This window comes from Pocillopora damicornis, chromosome 14 (assembly GCF_964200805.1).
Source record: "Pocillopora damicornis chromosome 14, jaPocDami1.2, whole genome shotgun sequence".
NCBI lineage: Eukaryota > Metazoa > Cnidaria > Anthozoa > Scleractinia > Pocilloporidae > Pocillopora > Pocillopora damicornis.
In genome coordinates, this window is record NC_142683.1 from 10,363,169 (window position 1) to 10,387,054 (window position 23,886).

Consider the following 23,886-nt stretch of genomic DNA (forward strand, 5'->3'; position numbering starts at 1 on the left):
CCTTAAAAAGGCAAAGTGAGTATAATTATTACTGTTTGAATTGCCAAAAACGTAATGTTAACTGCAATTTTTGCTGAAAAAGGGACGATTTCAATAATTTTCAAATTCATTTTTAACAATGACTGATTCAATAACTAAACGGCTTTATTAATGTGCAAGAATCACAGATTTGGTTCTATTTTAGTTGCGTGATCAGGTAATACTGAAAGAAGAACGAAGCTGTCAAACCCCCACTCTCTAACTGACCTTACAGTACCAGTCTATGTACCCATCCCCCGTTCTACCTCTTTTACCTCCCCCACCCCACCCTTGTAGTATCACCTAACATATCCTGTTCTTTAAAGTTGTCAGTGAGCCGATATCACAGAAAAATATCGGAAGCTCTAGGATTGCAGGACAATCTAAACTGATCGGCTAATAATCTGAAAATTTCACGGAGAGTCAATTCACTTTGAAGTCAGCTTCCTTCCAATCGTTAATGATGAGAAGAGCGTCAAGAATCCCTACATTCGCTTCGTGGTAACAATTTGACTTTTTCTTGATAAAGCTCTTCTCTATTGAGTCGCTCGAGACGGCAACTTCTTCCGCATCATAGGTAATTACATCAACGGGACCTCTCTTCAAAAGACATCGTTCAACTTTGCAATTCGCACACTAAAGAACACTGATAAAGCTTGTGCGCAGCACTTACAAACTTCTTATTTTTGTATCATCCGCTCCACCTAAGTTGCAAAGAATGAACACGGATATTCATTAGACTTGGGCTTTCCGAAGAGCCCTCAAACCGGCTAAGATGGACAATGGCCTTCTTTGTCACTGAAGTACGAAATCAATCTTTGTCTTACTCCCTATTGCGGGAAGAGGAAGTTTATGGAGACCTTGTGCGAGCTGACTACTCGACCATTCCTAGAATCAGACCAGAAAAATACTGATGGGCTTCGAATAGGCGATAACGTAGGCAGGTTCTCTTTTCTTTTAAAGACAGACGCCGATGATGTCTTCGTTAGCATTGAAGCTGTTCTCTCCTCTCTATGTAAACTTATCTCTCCAAAAGAAATTTTATGCGAGGGTAATTTTAACGAAAACCCTTAGGGTTTCAGGAGTGGTAAAAAGGGAAGTAAGTTGGGAAGACTGAATTTCCACGGGTGTTTTATCCAGATTTTTGCATGGGTTTCATGTTGGAAACATTTTGTCTTACGATGTGGTAGTTTTGTTTGTTGAGGCTTTTTCCATTCGTCATCTTTCTTCAGACAGGATGGCATGTACGTTGGTATGTTGGCGAATAAGATTGGAATAAAAGTTATACACCTTGAGGGTTTTGAGTTGAAAGCACCGAAACCGGAATTGCATTGTATTCCAATTACCAATGTAACGACGTTAGAGAGACATGATTTGGAGAGCATTTGTTTAATTTATAGGAAATGTTCAACCGAACTGCATCACTTCTAAGAGAAATATGATCGATACACAAAACCAATGTTTGAACGAATTAACATTTGATGAAAATTAACAGATAGCCATAGAGCCTGCAACACTACAGCGACCGCTGAGCAACTTTTCAAGTGAAGCTGTCATCTCATTTCCCCCGAGTGGGAACCTAAGCTTTTTATAGTAAAACTGTTAAATCCTGCGTAGAAAAAAGAGACCTTCCCTTCGATTCTTTAAAACCACTTATGTAGAGGGACGAGAATGTCCCGCTTTTGGTTTTTATAATAGTTCCACGACGAAATAAAACTAACAGGAAAAGTCGGAAAGGATTAAATCATTACTACCGACTCGCCCTCCCCCTCTAAAAGAAATGTTAAACGAGTAACCTTTGCTCGTGAAGATCTTGTAGATTTTATTCCTCAATCGCCTTACTAATTTCACTGGAACACATGCAAAGCGAATGTTGAATGAGGTTCAATGAGCCGATATCTCTGAATAACACGGAGTTCTACGAAATATAGAATTGTCGAATATTTTGGACGTTTTCAGTGAAATCTTGCAAAAGTTTTGACGATCTCGAAAACGTTAGAAATATAGAGGAGAAATTTCAAAGGTATGTTTCGCCAAAATTTATCTGATATCTGATTCATCGCACATTTTATAGTGCACTCGGCTAATATGCCCCCACACAAGTACGTACGGTTGGAGTTTTTGGATCACAATCAAATATCAGAAGCTTTATTTACTTCCTATGCTAACGTCATATTGTGCTGCAAAAACAAAACAAAACAATCAGTGTTTCAAGTCAAATGCAACGACTACAAGCAGGAAACATTTAATAACAAGTGGTATCATAATAAATTCTCCTAAATGGTGGTAAAAGGTCATGATTGTCGTCATCTTAATAAGATTATGTTGTTCATCCGATAGTTTTAAAAGAACTCGCAGCAGAGCTTTCGTGCCTATGTGCACATTTTTGTTGAGGGCGGCAACAGAATAGATAGACACAAACCAACACAAAAGGCAGCCGACAATGAACTCCCTTCTTTTATCACGAACCTTACACTTTTGTTTACTCAATCATAACCCCACCTATTTGTTCACAAAAATTAAGACTATTGATATGAAATAAAATAAAAGAACATCAAAGTTAACCGATGTTTCTGCCCCCCTTCGTCAATTTTTTATATCTTTAAACAATTAAACAATTCATTTTTTTTCAATGAAGGTTGTTCCATGGTGTGCAAGAGACATCTCAACACTTGCGGCTTTACGCGTGAACGTTGCCAATACATTAGGAATGGCAGAAAAAAAATTATGCTGACAAATAAAGCAGTTTTTCTACGACACTGATTGGAGACCTATAAAAATGACGGTTTTCTTTACTTTACTTTATAACTGGATCCTGAACTGAACAGGAAAGCATTCCCTTTGCTAGTAAGCGTTTGATTTTTGATTTATTGTTCTTTCGTCTAATCTATCAACCATGGTGTTCGATAATAACCGGAAGTGGACCCCGATGACACTTAAATGGGTTTTCTCTCAGTTTGACAGTATCAAGAACAGGCACTTCAAGGTGAAAATCAGAGTTTTCCCTTTTGGCATTTGACAGCAGAGATATTTCATTAGAAAAATATCTTGCTAGTATAACAGATTTGGTAGGAAAGTGTTTATAGTGCAAAATCGTGTCATTTCGTATTGCGTGCAAACTTATCGTGACGTAATCGTAGAAGTCACGCATAGCGGAAACCCTTATTGGTGAAAGCCTTTCAGCGATAAAGAACTCCGCTATCGATTCGAATTCCAGTTTGAATAAACCTCATATCTTAAAATGTATCGTAAACAATCTCCAACGACTTCAAACAAAATCTGATAAGTCGGCTCGCCCACTGAAATCCTCACTCAATGAATTGGTCACGCGAAAGAACGTTTATACACGCTTTGATAAACCTCCGAGGGCGTTTTTGATTCCCAGGGTTTCCATAAGGGAAGGTCTATTGAGAAGAGGGGAAGGGTGTATCAAAAAATTACTCAGGGTAAAAGTTCCCACCATAATTTTCGTTTGAAATTGTCGCCCAAGTTTCACGGATATTATGCACAATTTGCTTTTCTTTGGTGAAAAAGATATGACATATGATAGGGATACCTTTATATTTGTATTAATTCATAACTGAACCTAAATGTTTTCCGATGCTTTCCTCCTAAAAAGGGGGGGGGGAGCTTTTATAACCTGTAATTGATAGACGGTGGGAGGGTAAATTAAGAGAGGGGCTTGGTAGAGGGGGGCTCATTAGGGCAGTAACTTAATCTCACTTCCAATAGGGAGAAAACGAGGGGAGAGTAACTACTAGCAAACCACGTGGAAATCAACTATTAGAGAGATCGCTTTTCAAAACGAGACGGAAGGGGAACGTCTGTAAAATATACAAACGCGACACAAGTCATGTTAAGGTTTGTCACTTTTTTGCACATCTCGGTACAGAGCACTATCTGTCCCTCTTTAAATTTTTTTTTCTCTACTCTTTAGTTCAAACATGTATGTAGATACATACAGCTGGGAGTACGCTGCACGTTCTACCGAGTATAAAATTTGTCTTCGTTATTTTTTTATTTCACCGACTGCAACAGAAGGCATGTTGGGTGTAGCAAGTGAAAGCATATCATCTACAATTTTACAGCTCTTTGGTTCAGAATTTGAAAGGAGAGGCTTACCAGGAGATAGTACCAGGACAAAGTCAAAAGTTTAACTCACTTTAATTCTTACACCCTAACATCAGTATGCAAATTCTCCACACTGTTCTCTACACATTTCAAGATGGTACTTAGAAGGAGAATTTGTCTGACAATCAAGAGCTTCTTGAGTTCGCGATCATTTTGTCAATTCTCATGTACTTCGTGCTTGATTTAGGGGTGATATTGTTCGGAAGGGCGCGCCCTTCGCTCGGACAAAGGGATAAGGCTTCAAACGTCAGTTTCAGAAACTCTTTACGATGGCCAATTTACACCATCAACTCAGTTGCTAAAACCAAATTATCATAACCCTTTAACCCCCAGAAGTGATTAACAAGTAACTTCTCCCTACTATATTCATGCACTATCCAGAAAACAGGTGATGAGAATACCCAAATGTATCAGGTAGAAGTTGTTATCTTGATTTAACACCAAATTATCGTAACTTATTCACAAGGAAATCTGTAGCAGCCAGAGGGGAGAATTAACAATCAGATCTAGGGAGTAATCTTTGTGAAACTGACTTCTGTGAACTCTAGAATGTCTTCAAGCTGCCGTATTTGGTTTCGACCTTGATAACCTCTTGGCATTGACCAGCTAGAAAGTAAACCTTTATGGAAACGTTTAACGTATTAATAATTACGACCGCTTCGTCTTTTAATATCCATTGTACACCTCACCATACAGTCAGGGAACATCAATTCTAGCAGTGATTTTAGATTTTTATTGCACCCATTGGAATTGTCTTCTTCACTGAAAACCATGGTTAGTGATAAAAGCTCACTGCTTTACAAAATACAATCCCATTACTTAAAATAATAAATTAACTTTAATTAATATTCGCCTACGATAAAGTCACTGTCAGAAATAATGATCAAAAATTCCAAACTCAGTCGGTTTTTTTCTACCTGTCTTCACTCCCATTTTCTGTGCCATTGTTTTCGTTGTGATGTTTATTGCGGGAAATATCTTTTATCATGTCTCTCAATATTTGATACCAGTCCTCTCCTTTCTTCATTTCCGTGTACCTTGTGGGACTGGTGAATAGCTCGGCCAACTGCGGGTACGGCGGCATTTCAATACCAGCAGCCCTGACGGCCTCCGGGAATTTGGCGGGACTTGCTGTGGCTACGCATATGATGGGTGTCTTAAGATCACTGGCATGTCTGCGGATGGAAACAAGGAATCACTAACATGAATAGGAAGGGGGATCGGATTACATCAATGAGAACAAATTACACCTGTAGTAGCTAACATGCCAAAACTGAACGACGTTTGGTGCAGTGGTATTATGGTTGGTTTAAATAAGCAACAGAGTAGGAATCAGAGCACAGAGCGATAGCAACTGTTAAAAATCAAACCAGCGGAATCGGAAGCAGAATACTAATACCGTTGATCTGGTGAGTTTTTGACTCTCGGAAGGCCTGAGAACTCACATAGCAATTGGTTGGTTTTTCCCGCTTCTGCCTACGACTCCGACAATGTGGTTTACTCTAAATCACACGCGTGTATACTTAGTAATCTCTTTCGCAGCCGTTGTTTGGTCTCAACACGCAGCGCACTCTCTACCCACGAGTGACGAGACCAAACAACGTACTCACCGTTAAAGGACTGATACTGCAGCTAAACATATATGTACTTTCTACCTGTTCACAAAGAGATACAACTCCACTGACCTCATACCGACAGTGGTCTTTATCCTCTCAGCGGATAATAAACGGTGTATTACTTAACATAGTATTTATAATGAGTATCAGTTTACAATTACCTTTGGTCCCAGACCACTTTGACACCAACAGCTGTATGTGGGCAAAGAAGGTACTTGTTCTCATCCCAGCATTCCTTCATTGTTTTAAGTGTTTGGTCACATGACATAGAGGCAGAAGAGAGGACCTTACACATCTGTAATATAGAAAAAGTTAGAATTGTGAATAGCTACTGGCATTCAGCCTCGACATGTTTTCTGGGATTATTTTTAATAACCCTTCAACACTTGGAAGTCATTAAAATGTAACTTCTCCCGATAATATCCACACATTATGAATAAGTTTTCTTGCTACTCACATTAAGGTACAAACTGCAAATTTCTTATGTTAGGTATGATGCTGATCACACTCATATTTGAAAGTTTAGGTAAATCATAATCAAATGCAAAGTTGTGTTTACATTATTATCCAAATGAACAGGTTACCTCTCCTTTTAAATCTTCAGGTATAATCGGTGACTTATTCTGTTCAAAGTCTCTCATCAGTGAATCAACACGACCATAATTCATGTCAGAAAAGAGCAACAGTAGACGTTCCATGTTATAAGGAATCTAATAATTAAAGGAGAATGTTACACAATTTGAACCATCAGTGGAAAGATATTGAATCATTTTTTAATTATTTAACTGCTATGCAATTTTATTTAACTATAGAGAGCAGTTTTTCTAATTCTTGTTGTTCCAAAAACATGCTAATCCCTAACTTCCCTACATCTTCTTCCACCTTGGACAAAGTCTGTTTGTGACTTTAGGTTAACCTAAGTTCTAAGACCCAAACCAAGAACACAAAGATATATACTGTATAACAAAGATATATCTTTGAGCATTAATCTCAAAGGGATGGTCTAGCTTTGCATGCCATACTGCAAAAAAACAAAACAAAAACAACAAAAAAAAAACAAAAGAACAAAAAAAACTGAAAAAAAAAATTCTTATCATGGGGCAGGACCACTATGTAGAAAACCCAAACAAGTCACAAGAGACTGGGGCCAAGGCTCTTAGCTGTTTAAAAGGAAGCTTTAATAGAAGCTAGTTTTGGCTGACAGCTTTATCAGGGAGAGCAACTTAGCACAAAAATCTTGTTACCACTCACTAAGCCATCATGTTTGAGTTAGAGTTAGAGAGGGAAGGTGGTGGGGTATGTAATCCCCTCTATAGCCTGTCATTCATCCCTTCAGGATAGATGTTTTCTTTCCCTGAACCTTCCTTTGTGTAAAAAATCCAAAATGGCAGGTCATCTTTACATAGAGGAATACTGAGTGTTAATTGTTACTCCTGCATTGTCCCAGCTTGCTACAGTCAGACTTATCATTCATACCTCAATATCCATTGAACATGACCATGTATGCCTCACATCTCCACTGGGACTGAAGTCACCCAATGATAGGGTCCTGTGCACAATGTCGTTCTCATTGACTGCACACACCACTTGCAGAGGAACACCCATTTTATACAGACACATGGCAGCTGTAAGGAAATTTACATACTTAAATAATCATAAATTCAGAGATAATCAATATATTATATAATTATGTAATATCAATATAGGACTTATGGGTCAGTTGTTGTATTTCAGGTTGAGTAGTCCTGACACACTGATCCTAAAATCAATATCTCAGAATTGAGCTTAAGAATAGTTTGGCATTTTAAGAGATTGACTTAACAGATAAGATCATTTACCTGTGCAATGTCCAAGTCCTCCTGATGGTATTACAAACTTCACTACGTCTCCAACATTGCGACAAACCCTCAAGTAAGCATATAGAAGATGCACTGTTTGTACCATTATGCGACACCAGTTGATCGAGTTTACCACACAAAGATTATTTGATTTTGCAAATGCATCGTCTGAAAAACACTTTTTCATTGGTACATCTAAGTCATCTGATGAACCTTCTCCTCGGATGACATGTACATTCTCATCAAGAATTGTTGTCATCTGAAGTTCCTGAATCTGGCTGCAGTGTCCTTCAGGATACATTACTATGATATCAACCCACTTTGATTTCCTTACACTTTCAATGGCAGCACTCCCTGTGTCACCAGAAGTTGACACTACAGTAATAACATGTTTCTTTCTCTTGTTCAGAAAGTAATCCATGAAAGCCCCAACACATGCCAGAGAAAAATCTTTAAATGCCAATGTCTTGCCATGAAACAATTCTAACACATGGAAGTTGTTCACTGCTGCCAGGGACACAATATCCTTGTGTTGAAATTCAGCATATGCTTTGGTAATGAGATCTGTCCAAAAAAAAGAATTCCCAGGTTGCATAAATTTAAAAAAATTATTTCATCAATTGACTTAATTCTGTCATAGTTGTGTAAAAATACACTCAAACCGTACTGTTTTAAAACATCAGAAAAATAGATAAATAGAGAATAACACATGGGTGCACATGGATATGGAATTTCTCTCTGATTGTTCAACTTGGTGGCACACAAGTGAGATATCGAGTTGAATAGGAGAAGAACAGCACAAGAGAATATGCTTACTGATGTCAGGATGTAAAAGGTTAACTGACAAACCTTTTAATTCCTCTAGTGGTATTTCTTCTGGAGGGATAAACAAAGAAGTCACTTCACTCACAAGCTCTATATATGAGAGACTCTTCCATTTTTGCAGTGTACATTCATCCACAACTGGAATTCTCTCAGGCATATATAATCCCCCATCACTAGTGAAGCCACTGAATAGCACATCCTCAAATGATTCAGCCTGCACCTTTCCTCGAGTGCTACAGTATTTCATATTTCCCTAACCTGTAAAAATTACACAAGGTACATTTTACTCTGCACATTTATCATTACGCTCATATGGCATGTATGGCATATATAAGTTATTATTAAATACAATTCATTTGAAGGTTCATCTCAGCAAAGCATTGCAGATTAAAGATCATTAGGTAATGCACCTATCAAATTTAAGCATCAACATCTCTCCCCTTGGGCATTTGACTGTCAACCATCCCTGAGGGGTGGAGAATTTGAACCTTGCCTGGCTGGGGTGGAGAATTTGAACTGGAACCATCATGTTTTTTCAGTGGAATATGTCTTTAATCTTTTTATAAAAAGGCATTTAAAGATAAGAAGTTCACTTTTGATAGCGAATGGCTCAGAAGAAACCTCAACAAGATGGTCATGATCATTGAAACTCCCTAAGACTGAATCACACATTAATGTCATGAGACTATGGAAACTGTTGATTGTTCAACAAATTCTCCTTGTCAGCATTTTGGTAAATGTACAGAGAACAGTGTGGAGAATATGATTACTGATGTTAGGGTGTAAAGGGTTAACACAATAACAAGGTAATTTAACTTTAAAAAGCAGCAATGTTTGTATGATATCAAGGTCACCCTTAGCCTCACTCCTGTTCAAAAGCTTAGCAACCAAGCAAGTAACTGTAAAATGGACTACTGACAACCCTCATATGACTCAGATTCCACTCTCCGTCAGTTCATTTTCAATTCCTACCCCCACTCTAGAAATTCAAGATATTTAAATTCCCTCTAGCAGATTTTCGAAACCCAAATTCCGAAATTTCAGACTCTAATTCCAAGCCCTAAATTAATAACAGCTAGATCCCTTATTCCTGATCTTTGATTCTCCATTACCTATTTCTAAATGCATCTTGAGAATTGTTTTAATCACCCCTTCATTGCTCATTTGAATTTAATTATAATCCATTATTATATAATGCAGGGCTGTGGTAGTCATTAATGCGTGTATTTGAACCCGCTAGAACAAATGGAATAACTATTCTTTGCCTCGTCATCACGTCAGAGGATCCCATGAGATATTAGCTAAAGCAAGTGCCGATCGGTGCTTGACCGGTTCTTTCAAATCACAAAAACATCGCCGAAATATTTGTTTATCGACGTCTGAATGTACCACGAACTTTGGAGTACTGATTGTAAAATTGTTAGTAGACTTGAAATTGAACACCGAGACAAAATCAGTTTTCGTTGCGGAGTCTGCCAACAATGACCGTCGGAGTTTGTCGATTTCTTTTTCTTTCGACTGAGAAATTAAGGTTTTGGGTTGATTCACTTGTGAGCTAAATAGATAAATAATTAAAAACTTACCCCACGAATTACTCAGAACACAAGCGCGAATCGTTTCTTATAAGCCAACCTCGTCTCCAGGGCCTCTCATTTGGTCCCCACCGCACAACCAAGAGGGCCAACCGAATGGATAGTCATTACGTAATACAAAGTTAAATTTTTTTTTTATAAAAAAAAAAAAACAAAACAAAACAAACAAACAAAATATTTCCTTCTGTTAGGAAAAATATATGAGAAATCAGCAAAGCTCTCTAAGGCACGGCATTCAGGGAAAGCAGTTATTAATAGTTATGGTCAATAGTTTTTGATCCTTTTGTAAATAGCTGATAAACTACCCATGATTAACTTAAGTTTATCGATTGATTGATCAAACTAACACATCTGAGAGGAGCTATCTAGCTTCATCATGAAGTCACCAGTTTTGGTAATTCACGCCTTTGTCAAATTAGTTCTAACTGGCAACTTCATGATAAATGTTGCTATCCCAAGGGGGGAGAGTTTTAGGTCAATGGGCCTCTCCACCATAGTCTATTCTGTGGCCAATTATAGACCCCAACCAAGTCTTTTTTGGTAAAACAGTAACAACTTTTTAAGAGTGAGTCCACAAGAAAACTGGGCAGGTATAGTCATATCACTAAATCACATATTACCTTCCTACAGAATGTACCCGGCTATCATGTATGTATTGGTTTTTTTCTTACAGCCAAAGTGTAGTTTTCCTCTTACTAAGTTGCTGTTTTTTAGCTGAAAATAAAAATAAAAAAAGCACTGAGCCATACCACTAGCAAAGTTGTTGTAACTCCTCTTTTGTTACATCAAACCCAACAATAAAGCTCTTAACTGTTGCTATGATGACTCAGACTGCTAATGGTCCTTGGAAAACAGAAATATAATTTTATGCATAAAGCTTGTTAGAAGTGGCCCCTAACTTACTCAAATATCTAAGGAAGATTGACAAGTATTTACTTGCAAAAGGCATTGTTTGATTGTCAGAACCTTAATCCATATGCATTATATCCTCTAAGAGTGACATGTGTTTAACTTCTCCCATGTACAATATCATTCCTGAATTGAACATCACAAGAATTAAAGAAATGATTACCAAGCAAAGAAGCTCTTTATTGTCAAACAAATTCTTCTTGACAGCAATTTAAGAAGTGTATAGAGGACAATACATGCTCACTGATGTCAGGAAGCTTCAATTGAAGTACACAATCTCGTGCTATCAGAAATATGTAGATAAGGAAGTCACAACAATAAAAATCATTGTTCATTTTTCTCACACAAAGGCATAGCCTACAAAATTAAAATGTTCCCAAGATAACACCCTCCCCCCCCCAAAAAAAAACAAAACAAAACAAAAAAGAGAGACATCCAACATTGCTCTGAAGGAATTGGTAAGTAGATTGTAGATTACCAGTCAGAGTAATGTGGTGGAAATGAAACATCAAAGTCATTCAACCTTTTGTAAGAAAATAAACTGCTGCTATGCAAGTCCTTTTTTCACTTCTTGGGATAACTAACCCTTGAAATTTCTTAACCCTTTAACTCCCATGAGTGGCCAAGACATAATTTCTCCTTACAACATCAATACAATATCAAGCAGACAAGTGATGAGAATAAAGAAAAATATTAGTCAGGGGATTAATAGTTGATCTAATACCAAATTCTCCAAACTAACATCACAAGAACTGTATGACAGACAGTATAGGAGAATTACCAATGAGATCTTTGGAGTTAAAGGGTTAACTCTTTAACTCCCAGAGGGGATTAACATGTTACTTCACCCTTTAATAAATCCATTCATTCAAGAAACTGGTCATGAGAACACTCAAACATGAGTTTTAAAGGTATATTGATCAAACATCAAATTTTCAAAACTAAATTTGAAGGAAATGTGTGGCAGCTAGAATCAACTAACAATCAGATCTTGGGAGTTAAAGGGCTAAGACTGCAGGAACCTAATCATAGAATTTATCACCATTAGTAAACAATCTCTCATGATCACAAATAAAGACATTTGGATTAAGATAGTGTACATTAATTAATATGTCCATTGAAATTTATACAATAAGGAATAATGGCACAGTTACGTATTTTCATTGGTTTGTACTCACACACTCAGTTACACCATATGTGCCACTCTTTTTTCCTCACCACACTTTGATGTCATCTGTGAACTATTACTGAACAGATGATCAGCAACATGCAATCTATTTGTTAACTCTTTGACTCCTAAGGGTGATTAGCATCTCGTTTCTCCTTACAGTATCACCCCTGAATCACATATTAAGGTCATGAGAATTAAGGAAATGATTACCAACCAAAGAAGCTCTTGTTTGTTTGACAAATTCTCCTTGTCCAGCACCTTAGGAAATGTATAGAGAACAGTATGAAGAATGTGCATAATGATGTTAGGGTGTAAAGAGTTAAATTAAAGCACCTGGTCAGAAAAATTAATTTCAGACTTTATCATTGACTGGGTGAAAGTGATAACCATTGTCACAAGATTATAATCTCTTGCCATTGTCCAGAGCTATATAGGGTAGTAAAAGCTACTCAATGTAAAATTTCCATAAAAATGCAAAAAATAGAACTCGGTTAAGATCCAGCCATCTTGACCTCATGCTTGGTCAATAATGCATATGTATATAACCTGATTTAATACATATGCCTGATATAACCTCTAGAAATCTATGAACAGCATAAGGGTCACACTCAAATGGTGTGACCATTTCTATGTTTTAGCATGATAATGTCATAATGCTTCTTCTCATCATTTTCTTTATCCAAGAACTGTATGCATAATGAATTATGGGGGTGTGTGGAAATTTTTTACCTTGATTATCATCAATACACACTTATTGTAGCAATTTTACTTAGGATATTTAATATTGTTGTTTCTGTGTCTACAGAAAACGCTATTCGGCAATGGCACGTATCTGTCACGCGCATCTGTCACAGCATTTGCTCCTCTCTGATTATGTAATTTTTCTTTCATTCTCTAGTGAAAGGATCGAAAAGGAAGCCAGCAGTTTGACCATTTGAGCCGACATACAAAAGTCCAATCACTCTTTGGGATTCGATTTCTGGATTTCAATTGAGCTCTAGCTCTAAATTTATGGACAGATTTCAAATTAAATAACTTGTGACGAAAGCGGCCTTCAAGTTACCTGACGCATGGTCCGCAACCCCGCGAAAGTGATTTGTAGGGAAATGGAGCGCTCATGCTAAAAACAAGCTTTCGCCCCTTTTCCACGTTTTTCAAAGCTTTGTGGTGATCATCCTTTTCCTAACTCTTCAAATTTCCTTGGCAACAGCGACAACAGCTTTCGCTATTCTAGGTAAAGTTAGGTTTCTTTATGATAATCGCACACCGTTCCACGAGTTTGCGACGTTTCTTAATAGGAGCAACTTCAGAATACCCCGCAACTCAGACATAGTTTGAAGCTACACTGGTTTGCAGATTTAATGAATGTAACCGAAGAAGTTACAATTCATAGACCCAACGTTTCGACACTCCTGTCTAGTGCCTTCATCAGGGGTGATCTAAACGCTGCAACAAGAGGTCCTTTTATATGATCACTAATTAGCGGCCTTTTTTTCTGACGAGGTGTAAATAGGCGTCAGGAAGCAGACCGCCATCGTCACGATTTAAAGGAGCGTGGGCGGAGTTAATGTGCCAAGCCTCCAAACAAAGGCGCTGGTGGTAACGCCGATTAGTGGTGATAATTTTAGAATTATCCCACCCAATTGTATGGTTGGTTAGGCAAGTATGCTCCGATAAAGCTGAATTTTCCTTTTTGCAAAGAAAAACCGCTTTTTGGTGCTCTTTTAACCGTGTACCAAACTGGCGTTTGGTCTGTCCGATGTATTCGTTGTCACAGTCATTGCAAGGAATAGAATAAATGGCGTCGGTTCGTTGTTCTTTCGTGACAGGATCCTTAGGTTTGGCGAAAATATGCCCCAAAGTCTGAAAAGGTTTTTGAGCAACTTTAACGTTGTGGCTATTCAAAATTCTCTTGATGGGTTCAGTAACACCCTGTATGTAAGGAATAACAGCAAAACCAGTCGCTGGTTCCCTTTCATCAAGAGCGTTACTATTTGTAACTGGTTTTTGGCAGTTACGGAGAAAAGTTTTTGTATAGCCATTTGCCTTTAGGACATTGGAAACATATTTCCTCTCCTTAGCCTTCAAATCGAGTGATGATGGTAGACAGTCAGCCCTCTAAGTAAAGTTTTGGCTACAGACTTCTTATGGCAAATAGGATGATGAGAATCGAAAGCGAGGTATTTGTCGGTGTGGGTGGGTTTACGGTAGACACTTGTCTCTAAATTACCCTGAACCCCTCTGGACACATCTAAATCAAGAAAGGGCAAATGTCTATCCTTTTCACGTTCAAGGGTGAATTGGATCGACGGCTCTACTGAATTCAAATGCGACAAGAGGCGCTCCGCTTCATTTCCGGATACCGCAGAAATAACATCATCGACATATCGTTTCCAGAAAAAGGGTTTAACCGGTGAAGTGGCTAAGGCCCTTTGTTCCACGTCTTCCATTACCATGTTGGCAATGACAGCAGAAACAGGCGAACCCATAGCTGTACCAAAAACCTGTTGATAGTATGTGCCGTTATATGTAAATTGCGTGGTTTTGAGGCAAAAAGACAGCAGATGAATAATATCCTCCACAGGCAAAGAAGTTCTTTGTCCTAGGGAAGCATCTTCTCTGAGTCTTTCCTCCGCAACCTTAACGGCAAGATCAACTGGGATTTTAGTGAAGAGCGAAACAACGTCGAAAGATACTAATTCTTCACAAGCGCCAAGAGTTTTATCTCTTATGAAATCCGTAAATTCGCAGGAATTTTTGACAGTGTAATCAGTATTCCCAACAACAGGCGACAAAATTCTCGCAAGATAACCAGAAATTGCATAAGTCGGAGAATTAACAAAAGAGACAATGGGTCTCAAAGGAATTCCCGGTTTATGAATTTTAGGTAAGCCATAAAAACGTGGACATAAGCCGTCACTACTGTATAACATTTTGTACGTAGAGTCACTAATTCTGCCAGCTTTTTTCAAATCAAGCAACATTTTATTTAACTTTCTTTGAGTTTTACTGGTAGGATCAGAGTTTAAGACAGCATACGTACTCTTGTCATTGAGCAGGGACAAAGCTTTGTCGTGATATTGCTGTTTGTCCATAACCACAACACAATTACCCTTGTCAGCAGACAATACGAGCCTGTCCGGATCCTTTTTGAGAGTTATAAGCGCATTGAAAACATCCTTTTGAATGTTTTTGGGAGGAGGTTTAGCACGCCTGAGTATGCTACTTACTTCTGCTCTTACCAAATGCCTACGATCGTCGTCGAGTTGAGAGATACTCTCCTCAACAGCGGCGACAATTTCGGCGGTCGGCATTTTGCGAGGAGCAATAGCAAACTTTAAACCCTTCTCTAAACCACTCCGTTCCAGCGCGGATAATTTCTTGGAGGAAAGGTTCATGACCCATTTATCTTTCAGAGATGAGCCTGAATTAACAGGAGACCTCTTACTGAGCAAGTGACGGAGTTTTATGTCATGTTTCTCTCTCTGTTTGGTAAACGTCTGCAGTTCTTTCGAATTGCAAAACTCCTCGACCCAGGAAGTTTCGGAGTTGTTAATCAAAGCAGAGAGTTCACTGAGTGAACGAGAGAATAACGTACGCAACCGCAGTATGGAACTGTGACATTCATCTATTCGTAGCTTGAGAAAAGAAAAACCAGTACAGACCATGAGCTTGTATCCTTTAGCACTCCGTAAAGGAGGCCGAAATCTCAAACTCGATGGGAAGCACATGGTTCTCTTTGCAACGGTGATTGAAATGCAAATGACAGCGATACTTACATGTCATTGAATAAGAATAGCGTCTATTGTGTTATGCCTCGATCTTCAGAGCCTCCCGACACACGTAAGTGAGGCGGACCAAAGTTGTGGGGTATTCTGAAGTTTAGCCTTCTTAATATAACAAGATTCATCAACAACAGAAGTCAAGCTCGTGGTGTGGCACATACCTTCCAAAAGTGCCATTCGACAAGATCACCACTAAGATCACGTTCAGTAGATCATGTAGAGGGTCGTGAAAACCGTTGATAGCTTTTATCGTAAAAATCTTCATTGGGAGTTTACTTCAGGATATAAATGATTCCCTCGATATCAACGACCTTTTTATCTCAAATCTATGTTTAAAATGCTAAAGTAGGAGAAATAGTAACGTTTCCGTCGAATGAGATGGAATTCTAAAACCGCACGAGATACCAACACCGATAACAATCAAATGAGAGAAACTCCTCGAAGTCCCCAAGGTCCTAACGAAAAAGGAAGAGAATCTTAAACGCGCACGACATATACACAAACCAATAACAATCAAATGCAGGAGAATCCTAAAAAGGCGTAAGAAATTGACACAACTATTCACTGAAGGAGAATCCTAAAAAGTGCACGAGATACCAGCGTAACGATCCAATGAAAGAGAATCCTAAAAGTGCGCGAAAGACTAACATAACAGTCCAATTTATGAGGATCCTAAAAGTGCACGAGCTACTAACGTAACAATCTAAAGAAAAAAACATAAAAGTGGACGAGATACAAACCTAACAATCTACTGAAAGAGAATACTAAATGTGTGCGAGATACAAACGTAACTATCCCATCGCCAGAAATCAGGGACATTTCGAGCCCGCTAACAATTATCAGCGGTATATCGTATTACACTCCGGAACAATAGAATATCAAGAGAATTCAATATGCCGGCGATCACGGCTCGATCTGCAAAGAAGAGTGTTTCGTACCATGACTTATACATTTGAGCACCGCAAATCTTCTATTTGATGAAAAGAAAAAGAAAAGAAGACCTGCAAGTAAATCTTTGGGATTTTTTGAGGCAGAGCGATGACATGATGTCAGAATTTTGATTTGCTTTAATTTAATTTTCGCGCTTAGACTACTGAATTTGCATTCAATGCCTGGTATATTTCTATTCCGAAAAAGAACCGAGAACTAATTTATTTCCCTGCAAGAACATAAACAAATATGGCCGACGATTCGAAGATCAGCGTTGCTCGTATTTCACTATTTCAGTCAAAGCTTTCAACATGGCGTCTCGTAACTTACCCAACACGGAAAATAAGGGATATTCTGGCGCGTTGGGAACTTTTTTGATGAGAGGAAATGGCAATTTTACAGGATATTTGGACGATTCGAACTCTGTATCAGTCAATTCGATCGAGAGCAGTAGACTTTATTGATGCACTTTCCTGTAATAGGCGAGTGTTTGGGATGGAGAACGACGGATTTTGAAGAACTGTATGGCGACCTAGGTCAATAATCAATGACAAAAGAACTGGCTCGGGAAGTAGGTGGTTTTTATTTATCTAGTCCCTGTGAGATTTGATGAATAGCAGAATCAGTACTGAATATGTCTCGATCGAGAGCAGACGGGACCATGAGCTCCTGATTGTTATATTTTAGAAATTTTACAAATTTCCATACAGTTTCTTATATTATTTGGACGCCATTATAGACGAAAGCGCGGCCGCCATCTTGTCCAATATTTCTGCCGATGAATGAAAGAGAATCCTAAAAGTGCGGGAGATACAAACGTAACAATCCAATGAAAGTGAATCCTAAAAGTGCGCGAGGTAGAAACGTAACAATCCAATGAGAGAAAATCCTAAAAGTGCGCGAGATACAAACGTAACAATCTGATTGAAGAAAATCCTTAAAGTGCGCGAGATTCTAACGTAACAAACAAATCCTAAGTACACGAGATACTAACGTAACAAACAAATGAAAGGAAATCCTAAGTATACGAGATACTAACTTAACAATCGAATGAAAGAGAACCGCACGTGCGCGAGATAGAAACGTAATCGAACAAAAGAGAATTCTCAGAGTAGACGACATGCTAATGTAACAGTCCAATGAAAAAGAATCCTAAAAGCATGCGCCACATACTAAATCAGCAAACGAATAAAAGAGAATCTTAAAGGATTGCAAGATACTAAAGTGACAATCGAAATAAAAAGAGAATCCTAAAAAAGGGCGAGATGTTAAGAAAATAATCCAATAAAAGAGAATTTTTAACGTGTGCTAGGCACTAACGTAACAATCGGATGAAACAGAATCACATGAAAGAGAATCCTAAAAGTGTGCGAGGTACTAAATAATGTAACAGTCGAATGACAGAGAATCCTGAAAGTGCGCGAGATACTTGCGTAACAATCGAATGAAAGAGGACCCCAAGTACACGAGATAGAAACGTAACAATCGAATGAAAGAGAATCCTAAATGCACGAAATAGAAACGTAACAATCGAATGAAAGAGGATTCTCAGATTAGACGACATACTGATGAAACAATCGAACAAGAAAATCCTAAAAGTGCGCGATATACTAACATAACAATCCAATTAATGAGGATCCTAAAAGTGCACGAGCTACTAACGTATAAATCTAAAGAAAAAGAATCCTAAAGGTGCACGAGATGCTAACGTAAAAATCCAATGACAGAGAATCTTACATTTTCGCGAGATAAAACGTAACAATCCATTCAAAGAAAATCGTAAACGTGAGCAAGGTACTAACGTAACAGTCGAATGAAAGGGAATCTTAAACGTACGTAAGATACAAACGTAACATTCTTTTGAGTTTTTGAGAGTTTGTAGAGAGGTAACTGTCTGCGGCAGTCTTACTTCAAGAGCATCCTGAGAAAAGAAATCAGGTCACATGGCAAGATCTCCGAAAATACATAATTAAAGCCACCGCTTTCTCCAAATACTGCAAAGATGAACGAGAGCTCCCTCGTGAAAGGTCCTAGAGTTGGATACAACAAGCGTGGGTGAATTTCTGTTTATACCAAAGGAAGGAGAAGCTGACAACATTGTTAGCAGAGAGTCATCTTACAAAAAGTTCCTCCATGTGTGCATCACGAAGTCTCGCAACAAGGGCTTCATGGGAGGTACGGACCACACCTGGTTCTACTTGACGCTACTGTAAGTATGCGCTGCTCTTATGTTTCCTAAGTATCCATACCAATATCAGTTATGAAGTCGTGTCGGAAATGATATGTGAGAGTGGAGTTTTGAGTTTACAGCTGAGCTGAAGCTTTGAGTTTTATTAGGGTGACTACTCAGAAAAAAAAAATTATCGAACAATTTTTTTAAAATTTCCTTAAAGGTTCCCTACCAAAGTCTGTGGCGAAAAATACAATTAAGAAGATAGGTCACCGTGCTTGTTTAAAAGATGTGGTGGGCCAAACTTACCCTATTCATGCCTGTACTGGCGCTAATCACGCGCGTGCTTTCATCAGTTCAAGGTACATTTTTAGGTAGGTGGAAATGGATTTTTTAAATTTCTTCTTCTGTTTAAAGGGGATTACTGGTACACAAGAAATATGCATAAAAATATATATGTCATTGTGCTCCTTCAAGAGCATCGTACCTCTTTGCCTGGTCCATTTATTGAAAAACAATACCGAACAAGGTATTGTGCACGGCATGTGCGCGCTTATTCACCCGATTATCTGATTTTTATACGCAATACAGGATGTGCAGAGCAATACTGAGGAATCACCTCAAGGATTAGAACGATTGGTGGAAGTCGTCATTCTTTATAGTGGATTATTCAACGACAGATACGATATTGAGAAATAATTTATACCTTTGTATACATTTAAGATTTCCACAGAAGTCAGGCTTGGAAAAGATGGATCCGTACCGATAAAAGTGAACTTGATTCCAAACAACAAGGAGTCATTATTGCCGTTATACAACGCAAGGCTTACGTGCACGAAGCAAATGGTCATAAAACTTTGATGGTGGTGGTGCTTTTCGAAACGCGTCCCCTTTTAAGAACCACAAACGCGTGCCAAAGTATGTATAAATGTTTGGATGTCCTGTGTAGAACATTGGGCTGAAGCATTTCGTGACGCGTGAATTTTTCTCAAATTCGTGTGTGAAATAGGATCAGGATCCCTCCCTCCCTTGGAAAAAGTGAGGAAGGTTGGGTCGAGTCGGCTCGGGTGAAGAACATTACGCGACTCGACCCAAACTTCTCTCGTCTTTTCACTCCTTTGCTACTATCACGCCGTTTACTATCGCGCTTCGTTTTAATAACTAAACGCCTGGAACAGGCCGCAATCAAGGCTAATAAAAAACATATGATAGACGTTATCTCCAGCTCCTTTGCCATCAGCGGGTCAGTTAGGAATCTAAGTTGACACTGATTCACGATTATTCTGTACTCACTGCAGCTTACTCAATTCCCACTTAACTTTTACCTCTCTCTCTCTCTCTCTCTCTCTCTCTCTCTCTCTCTCTCTCTCTCTCTCTCCCCCTCTCTCCCCCCTCCCCCCTCGCCCCCCCTCTCTCTCTTTGGATATTACTTTCTTTATTGAAGAGTGTATTTTATCTTACGGTTTTATAGCTTAGTGACAAAGAAAAAGGACCCAGCGAAATGATTTCACAGGCCAGTTTAGCTCAGAGCTTAAAGACCAAAAACAGGACCACAACTACTGTAGACAGGCGCATTATCCATCCGTACAGGTAGAAATGTAATGAAAACCTAAAACGTTTAATTTCGCGGGTCTAATTTGTAAAAAAATCGAAAATTTGAGATTCCTAGCGAATTTAAATCCCCATATCAAATTCAAATCACAGCAAAAAATGATCAACATGTAATAAAACCATCACATACAGGATATGATTGACAAACGCACAAATTATTAACTGGTCTCACTGGTAAGTACTGTTTTGAATCTTTTGTTGTCAAATGACGTAAATTTTCGAAGATTTCGCACATGGAGACGTGAATCTAGCTATCACCTTCATCTGATGCACACCAATTTTTTAGGATAACTTTCGTACACTCGTCAAAAGTTGTCACTTTGAAAACTAAAATGAAATTGAGAACGCTCCAGTCGCGAAATTTAATGTTTTTTTTTTGTTTGTTTTTTTTTTCATATTTGCCTATTGTGATCGCGAAAATAAAACCCTCGGGATATACCGTCTCGCAATTTTCCCGAAAGTGGGTATCAATAAGGTACGCACATTGCTTGTGTGGTGGACATGCGTCTGGTTAGTTGAGAGAGTGGCGGGAATTTCTAGACCAATAGCAGACTGATGTAATCACAAAACTATAGTGGTACAATGTTGTATTACTTTCAACACTCAGTTGATCTAAAATGTCGGCATTGATTATAAAGCTACGTTCTGAATTCTCGGTATGTGACATCATCTTGACCTATCTTGTTCCCATTTGTCATAGACTTTGCTCAATTGACCTCGAACAAGTGCCAATAACCTTGTTACTCACCTGAAAGAATCCAACCAAAGGCCAAGACCTTAACCCTTAACTTAATTTTACTCTCTACATAATACGTAGTTTCCTTTTTAGCAGTAATTTTAGGATGTCTCCAACGCTCCGTGACATCCTAAGAATGGATGTGAAGCATACTGCATCAAACGGAATTCCTCAATTCGCGTGCTTTGCTATAGCGGTCAAAAGATAACTGCTGCTGCATACCAACTTCAGGTGCATTCCTCTCCCTTTGTTTGTAGTGTTCGCGCAAGTTCAAGTCATCGTTAAGAATGCCCCTTGTTAAAATTGTCAAACTGTGTGATCTTGGTTTGAACAACCTACCCAGACTAGAACAGAAAGCGCCGCCATGGGTCCGTCTGGGGCCGGCAGATTACGTCGGCGACCCACTCAGCCAAAGTAAATCGGCTTGATTTAATGTGTTTTTCTTTTTGTTTATTTTCTGTTCGCGTTGGCAATTTTTGTATTGTACGTACAACCGAATAAGTTCATTTTCTACAAATGTGCAAATGTCATGAACTGCATGCGTGGTGGTGGAGGGTCACCTGTTACGATCGCGAAATGACTCATAACGGTGCGCGCGGGTACAGAATGAGTCACGAACATTAAACACGACAATCATTTCCCTAATCGCCTTGAGAGACTTTTGTTTTGGTTGAAAATCGATATGACTTGTACTAGGGCCATAAAAATCCCAGGTCATTGGGTCAAGCGTCATTTGGGTGTCAATTACGTAATATATTTCCTCTGAGAGCCCACGATGATCTTTAAATAGCAAGCTTGTGACTAGCGCCACACACATCTTTGTTGTTTATTAAAACCAATTGCACTGAGCGAGATGAAAACTGAAAATGACCCTTGGAAATGTCTTTCATCTTGAACTTGCATGAGTTTAATGGTTTATTGCCTCGGAAATGGCTTGGAGCTGTTTAAGAATGCAGCCCGCCGTACTAGAGTGATAAATACACTCGTGGTCAGATAAGCGGATCCAAGCGCGCCTGTGATAACATATTCAGAAACGACGAAATCCAAGACATGAGTCGCGTATTCTTACTAACCCAATACACGCCCCACGCAACAGAAATGTCATCCGCTTGCAACGAAGAAGATTCCTCATCCACGCTGGCCGAGAACAACGACAGTGAATACTATGAAGTAGAAGTATTTAAATCGCAGGTTGTAACCGTGGCCTCGTGTGGTTTAAAAGAAGACTTGGGAACTGTAGAGAATATACGATATAAAAGCTGTGGTGATCCGACTGTTGTTGTGGAAGCTAACAATGGCGCGACAAGTTCACCCTTACCTGAGGAAACTAATGGCAAAAAAACTGTTGGTATTACCAGCAGTACAGAACATAAAACGAGGCGATTTAAACGGATTTCTCTTCCTCAGTGGCTTCTCAAGCCCAGCAGAAAATCTTCGCATAACTCATCTCGAATACGAAGAATAACAGGCCCGAGTGGAAAACACAGAATTTTACGGATTAACTCGGCACCCAAAACTCTCGGTCCAAGCGGAAACGGTTTTGCCCATTATGGCGACGATGATAAATTCCACATTTTTCACAAGGGCTCATCGAAAGACAGAGGACATCAACACAGCTTATCGGAATTAAAACCCGTCAAAGAAACGCGAAAAATTAGAAGGATTTCACTGCCTGCTCATGTGTTGGAAGTGGGATCACCAGCTGTAGAAACTTCCACGCCTCGCACCCCAGAGCCAACGAGACGGAATATATTCGATGAATTAGACGAAAAATTTATTCATTCTTTGCGAATGGACGATCCACGAGTCGCAATTAAAACAAGTTCAAAACCAGGGACCGCTGGCGAGGAAAAGGTTGATAGTTCATCACATGAAAACAACAAAGTGGCCTCCGTAGATCACGAAGGGAAATTGCCATCGCCTCGTGGAACGCGCGAGGGATCCACTCAATTTAAAAATGTGCGGAAAGAGAGTTCCGGATCAGTAATTTTTAAACCATCGCGCCCGGTACTTAAATTGCACAAGTTTCACAACCCGGACATATTTTACGTTCCTTTGCCAGAGGATGATTCGCAGAACTTGGACGCTTTGCCACAAAAATTGTGCCGCGCGCGGCTGATCAAGCCGAAGAACGAAAACTACATGATACAAGAATGTGTTCGGGAGGAATTACAAGCGTTTCTACACGACAAGCAGTTTTGTAGTCGATCTTGCCAACAATGGTGTCTGGAACTGAGCCAAAACATTAAAACCTGCGTTCACAAAATGAAGGATTGCGAAAGTAAGATCGCTTGTGTGGTTTACATTGGCGCGCTTCGTGAACACGGTATCCACGCGGCCACTCAGTGTATATGGGTACCGAATGAAGACAATTTTATAACAGTGAAATTCAAAAATAGTTCAATGATGGCTATAGCATCGGTTCTAGCGATCAAATATGAATAAATTCCTCTTTCAGCGATACCCAGTCGTTGACAAGACTGTCCGGCGCTTATTACTTAGCGTTAAGCTTCAAACAAGCGAAGTGCTAAATAAAGAAATCTGTTATTCCTAT

General features: G+C 39.0%; 2 protein-coding genes and 1 long non-coding RNA gene across 5 annotated transcripts; 2 read left to right on the forward strand and 1 right to left on the reverse strand.

The window, feature by feature from the left end:
• Positions 1-4,166: 4,166 nt before the first annotated feature.
• LOC113673317 (threonine synthase-like 2) lies at positions 4,167-10,897 on the reverse strand. 3 transcript variants are annotated; one of them, XM_027189710.2, is made up of 7 exons: positions 10,012-10,897; positions 8,453-8,686; positions 7,604-8,167; positions 7,242-7,390; positions 6,350-6,475; positions 5,927-6,060; positions 4,167-5,324 (listed from the first exon to the last, which is right to left on the reverse strand). In XM_027189710.2, exons 2-7 carry the CDS (start codon positions 8,673-8,675, stop codon positions 5,063-5,065), a joined length of 1,458 nt encoding a protein of 485 aa, XP_027045511.2. In that variant the 5' UTR covers positions 8,676-8,686; positions 10,012-10,897; the 3' UTR covers positions 4,167-5,062. The 3 variants fall into 3 exon arrangements, with proteins under 3 accessions (XP_027045511.2, XP_089049738.1, XP_089049739.1); XM_089193612.1 differs by having other exon boundaries at positions 8,420-8,686; positions 10,012-10,120; XM_089193613.1 differs by having other exon boundaries at positions 8,514-8,686; positions 10,012-10,069.
• Positions 10,898-17,078: 6,181 nt separating this feature from the next.
• Positions 17,079-20,317, forward strand: LOC149034371 (uncharacterized). The gene is made up of 3 exons (XR_016182765.1): positions 17,079-19,024; positions 19,209-19,359; positions 19,709-20,317. It is a non-coding gene; the product is annotated as an uncharacterized LOC149034371 (long non-coding RNA).
• An 858-nt stretch (positions 20,318-21,175) lies between these two features.
• Positions 21,176-23,886, forward strand: LOC113673304 (uncharacterized). Its single transcript, XM_027189696.2, has one exon. It carries the CDS (start codon positions 22,383-22,385, stop codon positions 23,775-23,777), a length of 1,395 nt encoding a protein of 464 aa, XP_027045497.2. The 5' UTR covers positions 21,176-22,382; the 3' UTR covers positions 23,778-23,886.

Coding starts and splice junctions, on each gene's coding strand:
- LOC113673317 (XM_089193612.1), bottom strand. CDS start 8,675: ATGAAATACTGTAGCACTCGAGGAAAGGTGCAGGCTGAATCATTTGAG. Junction 6,061..6,349: donor CTGAAGATTTAAAAGGAGAG/GTAACCTGTTCA, acceptor TCTATATTACAG/ATGTGTAAGGTCCTCTCTTC. Junction 5,325..5,926: donor AAAGTGGTCTGGGACCAAAG/GTAATTGTAAAC, acceptor TTCCATCCGCAG/ACATGCCAGTGATCTTAAGA.
- LOC113673304 (XM_027189696.2), top strand. CDS start 22,383: ATGAGTCGCGTATTCTTACTAACCCAATACACGCCCCACGCAACAGAA.